The 17,647-nt window shown below is 53.3% G+C and overlaps 1 protein-coding gene across 1 annotated transcript in view; it reads left to right on the forward strand.

Annotated features, from left to right (window-relative positions):
* The first annotated feature begins 1,891 nt into the window (after window positions 1-1,891).
* Window positions 1,892-17,647, forward strand: part of MCM5 (minichromosome maintenance complex component 5) — a 22,163-nt gene continuing 6,407 nt past the window's right edge. The window contains exons 1-13 of the mRNA XM_012644717.1: window positions 1,892-1,961; window positions 2,232-2,406; window positions 4,087-4,213; window positions 4,294-4,422; window positions 7,127-7,299; window positions 8,944-9,099; window positions 10,645-10,811; window positions 12,696-12,867; window positions 13,692-13,803; window positions 15,162-15,305; window positions 15,671-15,736; window positions 15,915-16,091; window positions 16,945-17,057. Coding sequence (XP_012500171.1) covers window positions 2,240-2,406; window positions 4,087-4,213; window positions 4,294-4,422; window positions 7,127-7,299; window positions 8,944-9,099; window positions 10,645-10,811; window positions 12,696-12,867; window positions 13,692-13,803; window positions 15,162-15,305; window positions 15,671-15,736; window positions 15,915-16,091; window positions 16,945-17,057 — 1,703 coding nt within the window. The 5' untranslated portion in view covers window positions 1,892-1,961; window positions 2,232-2,239. The remainder of the gene's footprint in view (window positions 1,962-2,231; window positions 2,407-4,086; window positions 4,214-4,293; window positions 4,423-7,126; window positions 7,300-8,943; window positions 9,100-10,644; window positions 10,812-12,695; window positions 12,868-13,691; window positions 13,804-15,161; window positions 15,306-15,670; window positions 15,737-15,914; window positions 16,092-16,944; window positions 17,058-17,647) is intronic.

Raw genomic sequence — 17,647 nt, forward strand, 5'->3', positions numbered from 1 at the left:
TGATCCTCCTGCCTCAGCCTCCCAAGGAGCTGGGACTACAGGCACATGCCATGACACCCAGCTAATTTTTTCCTATTTTTAGTAGTGACGGGGTCTCACTCTAGCTCAGGCTGGTCTCAAGCTCCTGACCTCAAGTGATCCTCCCACCTTGGCCTCCCGGAGTGCTGGGATTACAGCCATGAGCCACCGTGCCCAGCCAAACTATGTATGTTGACTGACAGGGGTGTCCATGAAGAATTAATGAGAAAAACAAGTTTCAGACTTATTTAGTTTTATTTTTATACACTGTAAAATACAGGTTTTTTTTGGTTTGTTTTTTTTTAAGAGACAGGGTCTCACTCTGCTGACCAGGCTGAGTATGGTGACCTGATCATAGCTCACTGCAGCCTCAAACTCCTGGGCTCAAGCGATCTTTCCACCTCTGCCTCTGGAGTAGCTGGGATAACAGGGCATGACACCACACTCTGCTAATTAAAACAAATTTGTTTTTTTGTAGAGATGGGGTTTCACTATGTTGCCTAGGCTGGTCTCAAACTGCTGGCCCCAAGCTATCCTCCCACCTCTGCCTCCCAAAGTGCTGGGATTACAGGCATGAGCCACTGTTCCAGGCCTAAAAATATACACATAATTTAAACTTTCCCTGTAAATATACGTTTGTGTGCATGCGGCAAAGAGAACAACAGAAGGTTCCTTCCAGCTGTTCCTGTTGGGGAGGGGGAGGACAGAGAGGAGGGGAGGGGAGATGGAGCAGTCCATGTTGTCGCTTGAGGATTCCAGTCCGCTTTTGCAAAATCTTCCAATTTTTCAAGCTAGGTTGGAAATCTGGGCATGAATTTTCACACATTTTAAGCACTGCCAAAGAATTAAAAACGTACAATTCAAAAAAAAAAAATCACCATTTGGGTGAAAGAAAACATCCCTTTCGTCTCAAGTTTGTGACTATTTTGGTCCCAGAGGTAAGGTTAAGGAGACCCGAGGTGACTTATTTCTGACGAATTTTCAACTTTTGGAAGCGGAGTGTCACGATGAACCAGGAGCAGTAACGTGAGTGACCATGTCCCGCCACCACCTAGAGGGAGGTGGCTCCGCATCACCTCGCCAGAGGCCTGGCCCGCACACCGACCAGCCGGTACTAGTCGGGGCCTGGTCTCCCGCTGCAAAGCGGGGCATTTGGACCCTATCATTTCTGAACCTTCCATGGCTCTGAAACGGGTTATTTTACCACGAGACTTTCAAAAAGGCTTAAGAAAAGTACACACGTGCCGGGCGCGGTGGCTCACGCCTGTAATCCTAGCACTCTCAGGGCCGAGGCGGAAGGATTGCTTAGGCTCAGGAGTTCAAGACGAGCCTGAGCAAGAGGGAGACCCCGTCGGGAGTAAAAATAGAAAAAAAGTTAGCTGGGTGACTAAAAATAGAAAAAATTAGCCGGGCATGGTGGCGCATGCCTGTAGTCCCAGCTACTTGGGAGGCTGAGGCAGGAGGCTCGCTTGAGCTCAGGAGTTTGACGTTGCTGTGAACCAGGGTGACAGAGTGAGACTCTGTCTCAAAAAAACAAAAAAAACCCAAAACCTTAAAAAAAAAGCACACAAAGGGACCCGCAACACCCGCGCTCGTCGCTCGGCCCCACCCCTCCGCCATCTTTGCGTCCGCCCAGTGGAGCCCCGCCGCTTCCTTCCTGGTCACAAGTTTCGCGCCAAATTGTTCCACATACAAAATGGAGCCCGGAAGGAGGGGAGGCGTGACGTCCTGCGCCTTGCAGCCAACGTGATTCGACAGCCGGCCCGGGAGGCGGGGCTCGTGCTCTCAGACCAGCCCAATCGCTGGCCGCAGGGCCCCGGTGAACCAATAGGGGCGCAGCGGCCGTAGCATCCGAAGTCTGTCTCTAGTTTTTCCCGCGAAACTCAGCCGCGGAGCGTGGAGATTATTATCTCCCCTGGTTCCTGGAGTGGGGAAAAGGAGAGGTGAGGCCAGTGGGACTGAGGAGTGGGGGCCGGGGGAGGCAGCCTTACGGGGTGCTCAGAGGGTGTCAGCGTTTCAGGGTGCAGGAGGAGTGGGGCACAGTTTCTCCTGGGGAACTGGAGTGAGGGTCCGGGAGGGCATCCGGGGTCACCCGCACCCCTGACTCGGAGCCGGGACATCCCGCCCCTCATTCGGGGCCGGGGACCCAGGCGTAGGAGAGGGCAGTCCGGGCGCCGCCCCCAGCCTGTTCTAGCTCTTTGTTCCCACGCCAGGTGCAGTCATGTCGGGCTTTGACGACCCTGGCATTTTCTACAGCGACAGCTTTGGTGGGGACACCGGTGCCGATGAGGGGCAGGCCCTCAAATCGCAGCTGCAGAGGCGTTTCAAGGAGTTCCTGCGGCAGTACCGAGTGGGCACCGACCGCACCGGCTTCACCTTCAAATACAGGTGCGGCCTGGAGGACAGATGCGTTTGTAAAACTGCTGCTTGTGGAGCTGGAGTGGGGGGCACAGAGCAAGTTCGGCCACACACCTGCACTCCGCCTTTTGGAGTCGTAGACAGTCGGCACAGATGCGCCCAGACAGGGGAAGGAGCCTGTCCGGGGTCACAGGACTCATCCCTGGTCCCCTCACCCCAGTCGCATAAGATTCTGTATATTTTTCACCTGAAGTTAACTTTTGAGTGAGTTACCTGTTGAGTGAGCCACCAACAACTCAGTTAGTGCCCCTTGGGCCATGTCCCTGTTTATCTGCTTCTTGATGTCCTTCCAGGTCACGTCTGTTACCTTGTACACTCCGGGTCCTTATGGGTGTAAAAGGTAGAAGTGGTAGTTATGATTTACTTCACTCATTTATTCATTCTAGTCTTGCACCTTCATTGATGGAGCACCTGCGGCACCTAGGCACTGTTCTGGTTGCTAGGCTGCAGCACTTTAGCTGGACAAGGCTCCCATGACATTGTGTCAAATCCTTGTAGGCCAGCCTCTATCCCTGAGACCTTAAAATGCAGAGAATGGCTGGGCATAGTGGCTCACACCTGTAATCCCAGCGCTTTGGGAGGCCAAGGTGGGTGGATCTCTTCAGGTCAGGAGTTTGAGGCCAGCCTGGGCAACATAGTGAGACCCTCCCCACCCCCATCTCTTAAAAAAAAATGCAGAGAATGTGAGTTTACAGTCTCAGGATTGGGCCTGACCAGTTATTATCTGAGTGACTTACAAGTTATCTATCTTTCCGGGCCTCAGTTTCTTTGTCAGTAAAATGGGTAAAGTCATTCCTCCCTCCCATTTATTCATGCAGTGGCTGCCACCTATGTGCCAAATACTGAGATACAAAGATGGAAAGACACATACTTTCCAGGAAGCTCATAAGTCAGGGAAGTGAGTCATGGAGACCAAAAATAAATTCCAAGGTGATAATTGCCTCGAAGGGTGAATGTAAAGGAGTTAGGAAAGGTTTGCAGAGAGGCTGACCCTTGAGCTGAGGGCAGAGTTTCAGGTGTGGAAAGCATTCTGGGTAGGAGCAGTTGCTTTGTAGAAGTGTGGGGTGTCCTCCTATAGCAAGGGACTTTCAGGGCCAGACTGGGCATTTTATTGGTTCCTGGACATAAGGTAGAAGGGGACAGGGCCTGTGATACTGTGCAGCTAAGAGCAAACTGCATAGGTCAGTGGTCCGCAAATGTGTTGTCAGGACGGTAGTCCCAGGGGATGCTCTGTATAAAGTATCTGACTGGAGGTTGATAAGACGGACGTGGTCTCTGCTGCCTTGGAGCCTCCAAGTTTGAGGTGTGTGCCTTGTTAGTCTCTAAGAGTGAATTAAAGGCTCTGAGGAGTCTTGTAATGAAAGACCTGGTTTGCTGTTTTGTGCACACTGACCTGAGGGTTGAAACATCCTTCAGCTATCTTGTGGACTGCTTCCACGGAACTTTCTTTGGAGGATGCCTCTGTTGGCAGTGTGTAGCCTCTGCAGGGTTAAATAATAGAAGGACCTGGAATTAGAAGTGTGTTTGGGAAGGGGAACGATGGGGCTGGGTTGCTGTGGTGGGGGCAGATTCAGGGGCGCAAGTGCACCCCAGCCAGTGTTAAATTTCCTCTTCTCTGCACCCTTCCCCTCCCCCACCTGCCCACTCTAGGGATGAACTCAAGCGGCATTACAACCTGGGGGAGTACTGGATTGAGGTGGAGATGGAAGATCTGGCCAGCTTTGATGAGGACCTGGCCGACTACTTGTACAAACAGCCGACTGAGCACCTGCAGCTGGTGAGTGGGACCCCATCCTTGAGTCCCCCAGGGATGTTCTGCCCCAGTCACTAACGGCCTGTGCTCTTCCTTCTCTCCAGCTAGAGGAAGCTGCCAAGGAGGTAGCTGATGAGGTGACCCGGCCCCGGCCCACCGGCGAGGAGGTGCTCCAGGACATCCAGGTCATGCTCAAGTCGGATGCCAGCCCTTCCAGTGTTCGCAGCTTGAAGGTGGGTCACTGAGAGGCCAGTCGGAGGGTGGCGGTGGCTGCTGTGTGGTACAGAAGGCTTTGGATACAGCCAGTTCTGTGACCCTGAGCAAGGCACTTGACTTTTCTGACCCTGTCTCCTGCTCTGTAAAGTTAACTCACTGAACAAGTGTTTACTGAGCCTCTCTCGTGGACAAGCCATTGAGTTGTGTCCTGGAGAAACAACGGCAGACTACACAATGAGCTCCTGTCCTCACAGTTTCTGTCCAGTGGGGAGACTCAGTAAACCAGTAGACATCACCCACGATAATTTTAGATGGTTGTAAATGCAATGACAGCAATCAAGAGGGTGACTGGAGAGTGTGGGGGCCCCTCTGGACAAGATGGAGAAGGCTGCTTTGAAGAGATGACATCCGAGTGGAGGTCGGGCAGCGTGCACACAGGAGAGAGCATTCCAGGGGGTGGGATGGGTTGGGGTACAGCAAAGCCTGAGAGGTGAGGAGGGCGTGGTGCGTTCAAGGCCATGTTGAAAGACCCTCACCATGGCTAAAGAGGAATGAGGAGGCAGGAAAGGTTGGTGAGCGTCTGTCACCATTTAGTTATTTGTTTTGTTGAACAAATACCGAGTGGCTGCTATGTGCCTTCTACTGAGCTAGATGCTCACTATGGTGAACAAAACAGGTAGGACCTTGTTCTCTTGGAGCTTACAGTGGGGGAAACAGACAAGGAACATTTGGATGACTTCGGAGTACTGGGATCAGAGGCACAAAGAAAAGGAAAGAAAATCGGGCAACACGATGGTGGCCCGATGGTGGTCAGAGAAGGCCTCTGAGGGAGAGATGCTGGAGCCGGATCTGAGTGATGATAGCCAGCCTGTGGCAGCCTGAGGGAGATTTCCAGGCTCAAGGAGCAGTAGGTGCAAAGGCCCTGCAGTGGGAAGTGGGCATATTCCCAGCAGTGGAAAGAAGCCGGTGTGGCGGGGGCCCAGTGAGCGGGCTGGGGAGGAGGAAGGAGGGGAGAGGCCAGATCACCAGGGCCTTTCTAGCTGTGGGGAGGAACTTGGGTTTTGTTTGAAGCACAGTAGGAAGCCGGTGGAGGTGTAAGTAGGAGAATGGTCTGATTCCATTTTAAAAAGGTCTGTCTGATCTGTCTGGCTGCTGTGTGTAAGATTTATAAAACAGGCAGGAGGGGTAGCCAGGGGAGCAGCGAGGAGGAAGATGGTGACGGCGTCGATTGTTGTGTCTCAGGGTTATGAGAATCCAGCAAACTGTGCTTGGTGAATTCTTCAGTGATGCCCAAATGTGGCCCATTCACCTAATGCCAGCTTCTCTGTCGTGCACTGCACTCAGAGGGCTGTGCTCTGTTCTTTGCCTGGAGCTCTGTTGGGTCCCTAACGGGCCTTCCGCAGTTAGCATAGCACGATGGCAGGTCTGTTTCAGAGACAGGGCTGTGGGCTCTCCAGGCTGTGAAGTGTATCAGCGTCATGAGGGGCTCTGTGAACACGTGTCTAACCAAACAGCTTCATGAGGTTCTGCCTGTCTGTAGAGGTGACCTTGGATTTGTTTTGTGGGGACCGCTGCTCACCATCAAGGCAGGCTTTGCTCCACCCCAGGATGAGCTTCCCCTCCCAGACTCCTGGGGAAACACGGAGAATGGTGTGCCTTTGATGAGGAGTAGGCCTCTCCAAAGGGTTGCCTATTAGGATGGCTGGGGGTGGGGCGTAAGACAACCTCAGTGTTTTCCAGCTCTGCGACCCTAAAGTGCTAGGATACCTGCGACCTTGTAGGTATTTTCCAAAACACCTGCTCTGTGGGTTATTCCAAGGATTCTAGTGCCCCGGGTCATCGCAGGTCCACGTGGCTCTGGCTTCCTTCCTGTATCTCTTCTTCCTCCCGTGGGCTTCTCGGGGGCACCAGCATGGACCTGTAGCCCACTCCTCTGCCCCAGAAACCCTACTGGGAATGGGAAGGAAAGGTGATGAAAGGAACATGTCTGGTTTTTTTGCTTTTTATTACGAAAAATTTCATACACGCAGAGAAAAGCATAGAGAATATCGTAAGAATCCCATATGTACCTTCACCTAGATTTAACGATTAACATTTTTCCTTGTTTGCTGTTTTCTCCTTTTATTTTTTTGCTAAAGAGTTTTAAAGTAAATTACAGACATAGCACTTTATCACTATACACTTCAATATGCATTTAAAAATTTTTCCTTACACTCAATACCATCAACACCTTAACAAAATTAACAGAGATCCCTACTATCATCAGATATGCTGCCTAGATTCAGGTCTACCTGATCACCCCCAGCACCCTTGCAGCTCGTGTGGTTCGACAGGACCAGACGTATTGCGTTGTTATTTAAGTCTCTTAAGCCGCAGCAGCTTCCTTTACACTGTGGATATAAGTTCTTTCTCGTATATTATTGACTTGTTGAAGAGCAGGGCTAACTGTCCTGCGGAAGAATGTGCTCCCTTCTGTGCTCCCCCATTGTGCTGTGAGGTCCTTAAAAGCAGGGGCTGTGCCTGTGGCTCCTGCATCCTTGGGTCCAGGTGGCCTGGTGTTGGGCGGATGGTCTGGATGCAGAGTCTGAGCTGAACAGAAGAGCTGCGTCTTCCCCACAGCTCTTTGCCCTCCCCCAGCCCCTGCCCGGGACACTGCCCCGCACGTTTCACAGGTGCCCTGGCTCCTTTTAACCCACAAGCCTCCCGATGGCTCTGTTACAGTCGGACATGATGTCACACCTGGTGAAGATCCCCGGCATCATCATTGCGGCCTCTGCAGTCCGTGCCAAGGCCACCCGCATCTCCATCCAGTGCCGTAGCTGCCGCAACACCCTCACCAACATTGCCATGCGCCCTGGCCTGGAGGGCTACGCCCTGCCCAGGAAGTGCAACACGTGAGTGTGCAGCCGAGAGGGACTGGGGAGGTGACCTGAGTGGGGGTCAGGAAGGATGAGGGGGAGTAGCAAGCACCACCTGCAGCTGCTTGTCGGAGACCCACTGGGGTGGGTTGGGGTAGGGGTGTGCCCATGGGATTGGCTCAGATCTGATGCCCTGGGGCTCCTGGACACCATAAAGAGGGCATAGTGTCTCTCTGCACTGGTGAGTTCTGTCCCTGCCAGGATGCCCAGACAACCTCTGAGAAGCCCAGCGTTGGGAGGGAAAAGTAGACCAGCGGAATGAGTCTGTCTACCCGGAATCTTCAGTAGGAAACTATGGCTCGCTGGGCCCGATCCTGCCTGCCAGCTGTACAGCCCAGGAACACAGCCAGTTCACTCGTTTACGTGTTGCCCGTGACCGCATTCACGCCACAAAGGCAGAGTGTCTGCCTTTGCTCGCAAAACCTAGAAGGCATACTGTCTAGCTCTCTATAGAAAACGTTTGCAGACCCTGATCCAAAGGGACCCTTCCCTCTCGCTGGCTGTTCTTTCCTGGCTCCCCGGCTGGTGCCTCCTCAGCTTCCTGACCCCTGTGCACGTCCGCCGTGTTCTGTGCTGTTGTCATCTCTCACTGCAGCAGTGCAGCACCTCCCCAGTCCCTTGCGTCCACTGGTGTCTCCCTCAGTCTGCTCCCCACCCAACAGCCCGGTGACCCTTGACACTGCAAGTGAATCGGTTGTTTCCGTCTCACCCAGTCAAGTCCTGCACAGCCCTCCACTGTCTGCTCCTGGCTCCCTCCGGCCTTGCCTCCCCTCCCAGGCACTGCCACACTGCCTGCTTCCTGCTTCCGGAATGCACTGAACACAGCCCGGTCTCAGGGCCGTTGACCTTGCTGTTTCCTGTGCCCGGAGCATCTTCCCCCAGGCTGCCGTAGCCTGTGTCCTCACTTCTTCACATTCCCCCTCACGTGTCCCCTTACCAGGGGTGCCTCCCCAGACCCTGCTTCTTATATTCGGCGCACACGTACCTGGTCTCTCTCTCTCACCTGCCTACTTTACTTTTCTTCCCAGCACGTACCTGTTGCTATAGCATGTAGTTGTTTGTGTGTTTTTCCAGTCTCCCCTGATGAGAACTTGAGCTCCACAGGAGCAGTGACCTTTTGTTCACTGCTGTGTCCCCTGCACCTGTAATAGTGGCTGGCATATAGTAGGCGCTTTGCTATGATATCTGCTTGTGTCTATTGCTGTGATATTTGTTAATGACTATTACATAGGAGTATGTAGAGGCCGAGACCTCAGAATGGTCTAAAGGCCTAGAATCTCACAGGAAAAGATCTGGGATTTGAGCAGGGGTTTAATAAAGGAGTTGATGATCCAGCCTCTCTTCACCTGTGGGGACACTGAGACCCTGCAGTAGGACCATGAGTGTGACCTTGCCCCCTCTCAGCAAGTTAATGAAGGAGCCGGGCCTCAAGCAGTTCTCTCGACTCCTAATCCAGTGTTCGGTCCACCACAGAGCTGCCCTCCTAGGGCCTTTCCCAGCTTATCTTGGAGATCCCTTGAACTACTGCTGTCTACATCTCCTTGCTCACTCTGGGATGAATGACCCTAGGCTTTGGGTTCTCAGGGTAGCTCTGGTGACCCTTTCCCCTCCTCCGTCCAGGGATCAGGCGGGGCGCCCCAAGTGCCCACTGGACCCCTACTTCATCATGCCCGACAAGTGCAAGTGCGTGGACTTCCAGACCCTAAAGCTGCAGGAGCTGCCTGACGCGGTGCCCCACGGTGAGATGCCCAGGCACATGCAGCTCTACTGCGACAGGTGAGGCGGGCAAGGGCTGGGAGGTGGGTACTGGGCACGGATCCGTCTGGAGCGTGGTGGCTGGGGTGGAGAAGGTGGCTGGCTGCTGAGCGCGTGCTCTGTGCCTGGTGCTTCCGTAGGTTCCTCTCATCTCTCTCGTCTTCCCACACTCTGCAGGGGCACATCAGCCCCTGTTCTGTACATAAGGAAATGGAACTTGCAGGGTTAAATGACTGCGTGAGTGGAGGAGCCAGGCTTTGAATCCACGTCTGTCAATTTCCAAAGCCTGTGTTTTTCCCAGGAGCATCTGTCCAGCCCTCCTAGGACTGAGAGGCCCAGGGCAGCACAGCGAGATAAGCAACAGCCGGGAAAGCCTCTTCCCAGCCCGATACCCCGCACTCCTCCCCAGGCTTTCCGTGAAGATTCCGTTGAGCGATCGGAAGTGGGGAGAGTGCTGGGCCCCCGACATTAACCTGGGTAGGAGGTTTGGAGGTCTTTGACTAGAGCTCTTAACCTGGGCTTGCATGCCGTGAAGTTGTGCAGATGTTCTGTGTGTGTGAGCTTTTCTGAGGAGCAGATCCATATCTTTCCTTAGCTCGTCAGTGGCCACAGAGCATGTAGGGGTCAGACTCTTGCTCTCTTGGGCAAGTTACTCGAGCTTGCTGAGCCTCAGTTTCCTTATCAGTAAAATGGGGATAGGGACAGTCCTTAATCTCTATAGGACTGCTCAAAAATGCACGTCAGGTGTTTAGCAGTATTCAGTATGTGTTATTTCCCAAGCTGTACATGATCCTGAAAGCGTAAGAAGTGGGTCTGGGGAGAGGAGCTGGAGGCCCATAGAATATTAATAGTGACAGTGATAGTCCTTTATGGAGATGTGACTCTGGATGGTGTATAAAGCATTTCTGTATCTGCTACCCCGTTTGATTCTACAACAGTTGAGGCAGGTCAGATCACTTTTTCATCTCCCCAGGCTCAAAGAGGTACGGTGACTTTGAGGTCACAGAGCTACTAAGTGTCCCCTGCACGCTGCACTGGCTGAGTGACTTACAGACTTCCCTGTTTCCACAGCTGATTTTTAAAAGAAGAAATGAAAACCCAGAGGCAAAAATGACTTGGGCGAGCTCATAGAGCCATGAAGAGTTAAAAATAGGGAGTGGCCCTGCAAGGAGGCTAGAGGGCAGGAGGAGGACGTCCTCCCCTGACGTCACTGAAGTGCGCCACACAACAGGGTCTCTGGAGAGCTCAGGTGGGATGGCACCGAGCCTCCCTCTCAGCCAACATAAAAGATGGGCTCTTGAGTTCAGTGAGAGGGTCAGGCCACCACCTGCCTTTCTGTTTGGCTGCCACCATTGTCAACACCATCCTCCGAGCAGCTGAGCCATCCAGACATGGGGTGGTTAGTGACGGGGAGAGGGACCGGCTTTCTGGGTACTGTTGGGTAGGGCCAGCTCAGGGGTGCCTTTGGTGAAAATGCTCAGGGCCACGAGTGTCATGAGGTGGGTGGGGTCAGGGACTTGCTGCCCTGATCTGAACCCGACCTTTCTCCTTCTTCCCTGCCCTTAGGTACCTGTGTGACAAGGTTGTTCCTGGGAACAGGGTCACCATCATGGGCATCTACTCCATCAAGAAGTTCGGCCTGACCTCCAGCAAGGGCCGTGACAGGGTGGGCGTGGGCATCCGGAGCTCCTACATCCGTGTCCTGGGCATCCAGGTGGACACAGATGGCTCTGGTGAGTTGGCTTTGGGATCCTGGCTTATCCCTACCGAAAGGCTGTGCTTGCACACCTCTGCTGACAGGCAGCTCATTAACTCATGAGGTAGCCCAGGAAGGACATCCTTGCATTGCTCATAGCAGGAGAATGTTCATTTTTTTATATTAAGAAAAAATTTATTGTCCCAGAACTTCCACCTGTAGGTCCTAGCTGTGGCCCTGGGCTGAGGGTATTTGCCTAAAGGCAGGATCAAGGCGGAAGGACTCAGGTCACATCAAGGGGAATTACCGAGTGCCATGTCTGCACGTTGCTATGACAGAAGATACAAGAGAAGTGAAGTGTAGGGCTCCAGGCAGGCAGGCACCTAGGGTCTAGTTGGAGAAATAAGGCAACATGAGAGCACTGGGGACAGCACGGGTGAGGTGGTGTCAAATGCAAGGTTGTGTAATTCCAAGGAGGTGCTGAAGGTCAGAGAAGCAGAAGGCAGGGGCTGGGCCTTGGGAAGGCTCCCTGAAGAGGGGTGCCTGAGCTGGTCTTTGAAGGGTGGCTGGCGTGGGCGATCTTCCAGTGGGGAGGGGATGGTGGGACCTGGTGAAGACCCCAGCCTGGCCAGGGTGCTGAGTGCCTGGCAGGTCCTGTGGGAGTCTGCAGATGAGTGGCTAGGGCCACATAAGGGGCCTTGGGTGCTCAGATGGGGAGCTCATGCTTACACCGAGGGTAGTGGGAACCACTTTGACGGTTTTCAGGTTCGTTCCAGCCCTCTAGCTGCAGTGAATTAACTTGTAGGGGTGTGTCCCCCAGGGCTGAGTCCAGGGTCCACTATTTATACAAACTACCTAGATAGTTAAAGCTTTAAACACCACCTATACAGCCAGGCACAGTGGTTCACACCGGTAATCCTAGCACTGTGGGAGGCTGAGGTAGGAGGATCGCTTGAGCTCAGGAGTTCGAGACCCACCTGAACAAGAGTGAGACCTCCATTTCTACTAAAAAAAAAATACAAAAAATTAGCTGGGCATGGTGGCGCACACCAATAGTCCCAGCTATTATGCTCGGGAGGCTGAGGCAGGAGGATTACTTGAGCCCCGGAGTTGGAGGTTGCAGTGAAGTGTGATGATGCCACTGCACTCCAGCCTAGGCGACAGAGCAAGATTCTGTCTCAAAAAAAAAAAAAAACACAACTCACCTATAGACTGGCAGTTTGCACATTTCCATTTCTAGCTTGGGCTTCTCCCCATGTTCCAGAATTTTATTATCTATCCAACTGTCCACTTGACATGTCTGCTGAGACTTAACATGGCCAAAGCTGAGCTTTCTGTCCTCACCCTCTCAAACCGGCTCCTCTTGTTTCTCTGATCCTCCACATCTAATCAGTCAGCAGGTCTGGCTGGCTCCACCTTCATGATGTGCCCAGGGCTTGACCACTTCTTATTGTCTCCACCCTGGTGTGAGCCCCACTGTCTCTCCCCTGCATTGCTCTTGGTCCTCCTCACTGGTCTCCCTGTCTCCATTGCGCCCCTACCTTCTCTATTCTATAGCAGCCAGAGTGAGCGATGCTATCATGACCAAAGACACCATGTCACTCCTTGGCTGAGATGGCTCTCCACCCATCTCAGCAAAAGGGGAGATTTTTCAATGGTCCTCAAGGGCCTATGTGATCTGGTCTTCTAATTCCTCAGACACCCTTCTCCTCTTACTCCCTGGACCCTGGAACTCACCAAGCCACTCTTGAGAGCTTTGGGACTAGGGGCAGCAGGGTAGAGCTGGGGTCTCTGTCTTTACCTGGACTGAGGCTGTGCTACAGTCTCCAGAGGTCCCTGAGCTAGGGCCAGGCCGGGCAGTGGGCTATAGGAGGCAATCCCTCACATGAACTCATGAACCTGCCCTGCCCTCCCCATGCAGGCCGTAGTCTTGCCGGGGCCATGAGCCCACAGGAGGAGGAGGAGTTCCGTCGCCTGGCTTCCCTCCCCAATGTCTACGAGGTCATCTCCAGGAGCATCGCCCCCTCCATCTTTGGGGGCGCAGATATGAAGAAAGCCATTGCCTGCTTGCTCTTTGGGGGCTCCCGAAAGAGGTGGGGCTCTGGGTCCTTTGGGTTGGGGGGATCTGGGGACAGGGCCCACAGTAGGACAGCGGCCAGATGATCAGGACTGAGTGCTTTTGTCATGTTTCCCAGGTCCTCAGCCTGCCTCCCACCCCCAGGCACCTCTGCCAGCTTCTAGGCTTGCCAAGGCTGATCTGGGCACCTGTCTCACCAGGGACCTGGCAAGTGCAATGGGAGAGTGCTCGGCGTGGAGTTTTCTGGGCACCAGGAATTAAATCTCTGACCTGCTACTTATTTACCATGTGACCTTGGGTGAGAGATACCCCCTCTCTGAAGCCAAGTTTCCACAGGAATGAAACAGGTGAAAAACCTGACACTTAAACGATGTTGTGTATCCTTTTGAAACTATAAAAACAATAGGATAATAGTGATAATATTACTGATAGCTACCATTTACTGTGTTTTTACTATATGCCAGGCATTCTTTTTTTTTTTCCTCTTTTGCCAGGCATTCCTTTGAGACTTTATGTGTCTGAAGCCCATTTAGTCCTCACAATAGCCCTGTGAGAAAGCAGCTATTGTGCCCATTTTATAGATGAGGAAATCGAGGCACAAAAAAGTAAAAGAATTTGCTCCCTAGCGCATGTTGGGGAGCCAGGAGCCTGCCCTCGTAGCACTCGTTTCATTGCACCATGTGCAGCCCACAGGCAGTTTCCCATCCATTTCTTTCCAGCTGGGAGGAACATCTGTCAGATCTTGCTGGGTGGGCCCAGCAGCCCACCATTCTGGGGACCAGCCTGAGTCCCAGTCCTCAGGTCGATTCTCACCTTGTCCACTTACTCATCCTCCCTCAGACTCCCTGACGGACTTACTCGCCGAGGCGACATCAACCTCCTGATGTTGGGGGACCCAGGGACGGCCAAGTCCCAGCTTTTGAAGTTCGTGGAAAAGTGTTCTCCCATTGGGGTGAGTGGCCTGGGACAGTCTCTCCACCCTGGCTGTCCCAGCAGGGAAGAGGGCTACAGGACAGGGCCCCTGGGTCCTCAGGACACCCGTGGTGGGCTAGCTCACCCAGAATCTCTTCCTCACTCTTGGCTGAGGTTGGCGTGGCAGAGGAGGTGAGGGGAGGAAGGGAACCAGCAGGTGTGTGTGTAGTTTTGGGGTAGGGACAGGAACACTGGACTGAGATTTAGGATGAGGTTAGGGTCTCAGCCTGGCCAGCAGTTGGCTGTGGACTTTGATCAAGTCACCTAATCTCCCTGTGTGTAGTTTACCCATTTGTTAAATAAGGACACTGATAATAATAACAGCTAAAATCAAGGGCCAGGCCCTGCTGGAAGTGCTTTGCACATATTTGCTCATTTAAGCCTCACTTCTACTCTGTGTGGTAGGCACTGTTACCCCCATTTTATGGATGAGGAAACTAAGGGACAGAATGTCGTAAGTGCCTGCCTGAGGTCCCACTGCTGGTAAGCTCTAGAGCAGGATTTGAACCCAATTGTCCATGAGCTGGGTCCTCTGCTGCATTACTGAGTGGGTCTGGGGGGGTCAGAGCAGGAGCATGTCTGACTGCTGTGGTCAGTGGGGTGGGGCTGTCCAGGGGGAGATGGTGGTCTCTGGGTAGATAGGAAACGTGCCAGGTTTTCCACACCGGCGCTCTCCAGAAATGTCACATGAACTGCATGTGTGAGCCATGTGTGTCATTTTAAATTTCCTAGTGGCCACATAAAAAAGAAACAGGTGAAATTGAGTCTCATAATATAGTTGTTTACTATATCTAAAATACTACCATTTCAACATACAGTTTAATATAGATGATTATTAATAAGATACTGTACGTTTTTGTTAGCACCAAGTCTTTGAAATCCATGTGCATTTTGCACTTGAGGACATCTCAGGTGGCACTTGCCCCATTTCAGGGGCTCAGTGGCAGCATGTGGCACACAAGTCTATGCAAAGACGACAAGGGCCTGGAGGTGGGGAGTCCCCATCCTAGCCCAGAGGCCATTTCCTCTCCTCTGGGCCTCGGTTTACTCATCTCTGAGCTGGGCCCCTCAGCGCTGCATCTCAGGACTTGGCGAGGCTCAGGTGAGCTGTGGGTATGACGCCCTCCTGGGGAGAACATCTAGGCACACTGAAGCCCAGGGCAGCCTACCCTTCCAGAGGGAGGAGCAGTGAGTTGGAGCCTTGAGTTCTGTTCTGTGCTCTGCAGCCAGCTTGGATGTGTGACCTTGGGCAAATCATAACCCTTTGGGTCCCGTTGACTTACTGGGGTCAAAGCTTGGGACTGTCGTTGGGCCCTGACATCTCCCCCAACCTACCAGGTGTACACGTCTGGGAAAGGCAGCAGTGCAGCTGGCCTGACAGCCTCAGTGATGAGGGACCCCTCGTCCCGGAACTTCATCATGGAGGGCGGAGCCATGGTCCTGGCTGATGGTGGGGTCGTCTGTATTGATGAGTTTGACAAGGTGGGTCTGGCAGGGCAGGTGGTGGCTGGAAGGTGGGTGGCACCTATAGTTGTGGGGCTGGGGGTGTGTGACCTGTGCTCAGCTAGCAGAAACCTCCTTAGGCTTGGGAGACGTGTTCAGTCCGTGGGCCTGTCACTCTGATAACTGTGGGAAGTTGCTTAACTTCTCCAAACCTCAGTTTCCATATCTGGAGAGTGGGGAGAGGGAGCCAGGCCCACACAGATGTCACCATGATTAGAAGTGACCCATTTCCTGGCATGGAGTTGGAACTCAGGAGTGGTAGCTACTGCTGGTTTTCCTGCTGCTGCTGCTGTTCCCCGCCTCCTTGCCTGGTGGGTCTGATGGACGTTTCTTTCCCTACTTAGATGCGAGAAGATGACCGTGTGGCAATCCACGAAGCCATGGAGCAGCAGACCATCTCCATCGCAAAGGTGAGCGGCCCTTCCTGGAGAGCCCACTCTGCCATGGCCACCTGGCCCCGCCGTCCTCGGGCTGCTCTGCTTGGCGGGGGCCGAGTCCTGTTTGCCCAGGCCTGCAAGCGTGTGCGCACGAGAGAGGCATGTCCTGGAGCTCTTTGTCATCTCTTCCCCTACTCCTCTGTCCCCTCAGGCTGGGATCACCACCACTCTGAACTCCCGGTGCTCCGTCCTGGCTGCTGCCAACTCAGTGTTTGGCCGCTGGGATGAGACAAAGGGAGAGGACAACATTGACTTCATGCCCACCATCTTGTCCCGCTTCGACATGATCTTCATTGTCAAGGACGAGCACAACGAGCAGAGGGATGTGGTGCGTGCGGGGCAGGGCTGGTGGTTCTGGGGGCGGGCAAACAGGGACCTCGGCCAGTGAAGTCCCGAATCGGATTGGCTATTGAGAGGGGAGCACCTGAGATGGTGGTTGCTACAGACTGCAGAGCAGTGAGGTGGAGGTCTGGGGCCCTGCGGCCTGGCTCTGCCTCTGCCTCTGCTGTGAGTGATGTGCCGTGTGATTGGCCCTTAGTCCTTTATACGTGAAACGGAGGAGTTGACATTGGGTTATGAGTAATAGAACCCTAATTATAGTTAGTACATTTCTGAAAGAAAAGAACTTAATGGCTTATAGAATAGAGTCCAGAGGCTTAAGGCCCAGGTAGAACCGGCTTCTCAAACAGCTCTGTCTCGGCCTCTCTGCTTTGCTTCCCTCGGTAGAGGTTTTGTTCTTGGGCAGCTGCTCCCCTTGTGGTGGCAAAGTCTTACTAGCTTTTAGCTTAACAGCCCCCAAGGAAAAGGAGGCCTACACTTTTCCAGTAGCTGTTAGCAAAAGTCATACGGTGGACTCTCATTGATTTGGATAGATCAAATGTCCATCCTCGAAGCAGACATGCCCCAGAGAGTGGGTATCCAGGCTGAACCCCGACCTGAGCCACATGGATGGGACAGGGGAGCAAGGAGCATCGAGTCCTCTCTAAAGGAGAATCCACAGGCTCCTCGCAGGAGGAGGGGCTGGTGCTGAGTGAGCAGGATGAGCATGCCTGAGACCTGACACCTTTTCTGGCTCCGTGATGCCAGGGCCCCATCAGCCCTCCCTGCCTGCTTTACTTCTGTGTTCAGATTCATGCTCGGGGGGACCTATGGGCTGATCTGGTATCCCATCTGCTCCCCAGATGCTGGCCAAACATGTCATCACTCTGCACGTGAGCGCGCTGACCCAGACACAGGCCGTGGAGGGCGAGATCGACCTGGCCAAGCTGAAGAAGTTCATTGCCTACTGCCGAACGTGAGTCCTGGACGCAGGCCCCGTGGGGCGAAGGTTGCCTGGCTTCCCTGGGTGGGAGAAAGCCCAGGCCCCTGGTCCTGCTGCTCCCTACATAGGATGCCCCACGTGATGCTGCCCTGTCTTTAGCTCTGCTCAGTCTGCTCTGCTCCTGTCTGACCTTGCACAAGTCACGGTGGCTCTTGGCTTCAGTTTCTCCATCCCCACACCGAGGGGGTAGAAATTAGATGGGTCTTGAAGACCCCCTGGAATCTGACATGCAGGGAGGCAGTGCAGTCTGGATATTACGGACACTGGCTCTGGGTAATACCTGCCCCCCCCCCCCGTGTGACCTTGGGCAAATTGGTTGACCTTTCTGAGCCTCGATTTCCCCAGGTCAGTGTTTCCTGGGGTTTTTGTAAGGATTGCACAAGATAAGTAAGTGCTTGGCATAGCCCTGCCCCAAGTAAATACTCAGTAAGTGGCAGCTACAACTTTAATTACTATTCTCACAGATTTTCAATAATAGTAATCATACACATAGTACTTATTTCGTACCAGGCATTTTGAGTATTTTATATGTGTGTGAACTTTAACCCTCCCCAGAACTCTAC

This window comes from Propithecus coquereli, unplaced genomic scaffold (assembly GCF_000956105.1).
Source record: "Propithecus coquereli isolate 6110/MARCELLA unplaced genomic scaffold, Pcoq_1.0 Scaffold218, whole genome shotgun sequence".
NCBI lineage: Eukaryota > Metazoa > Chordata > Mammalia > Primates > Indriidae > Propithecus > Propithecus coquereli.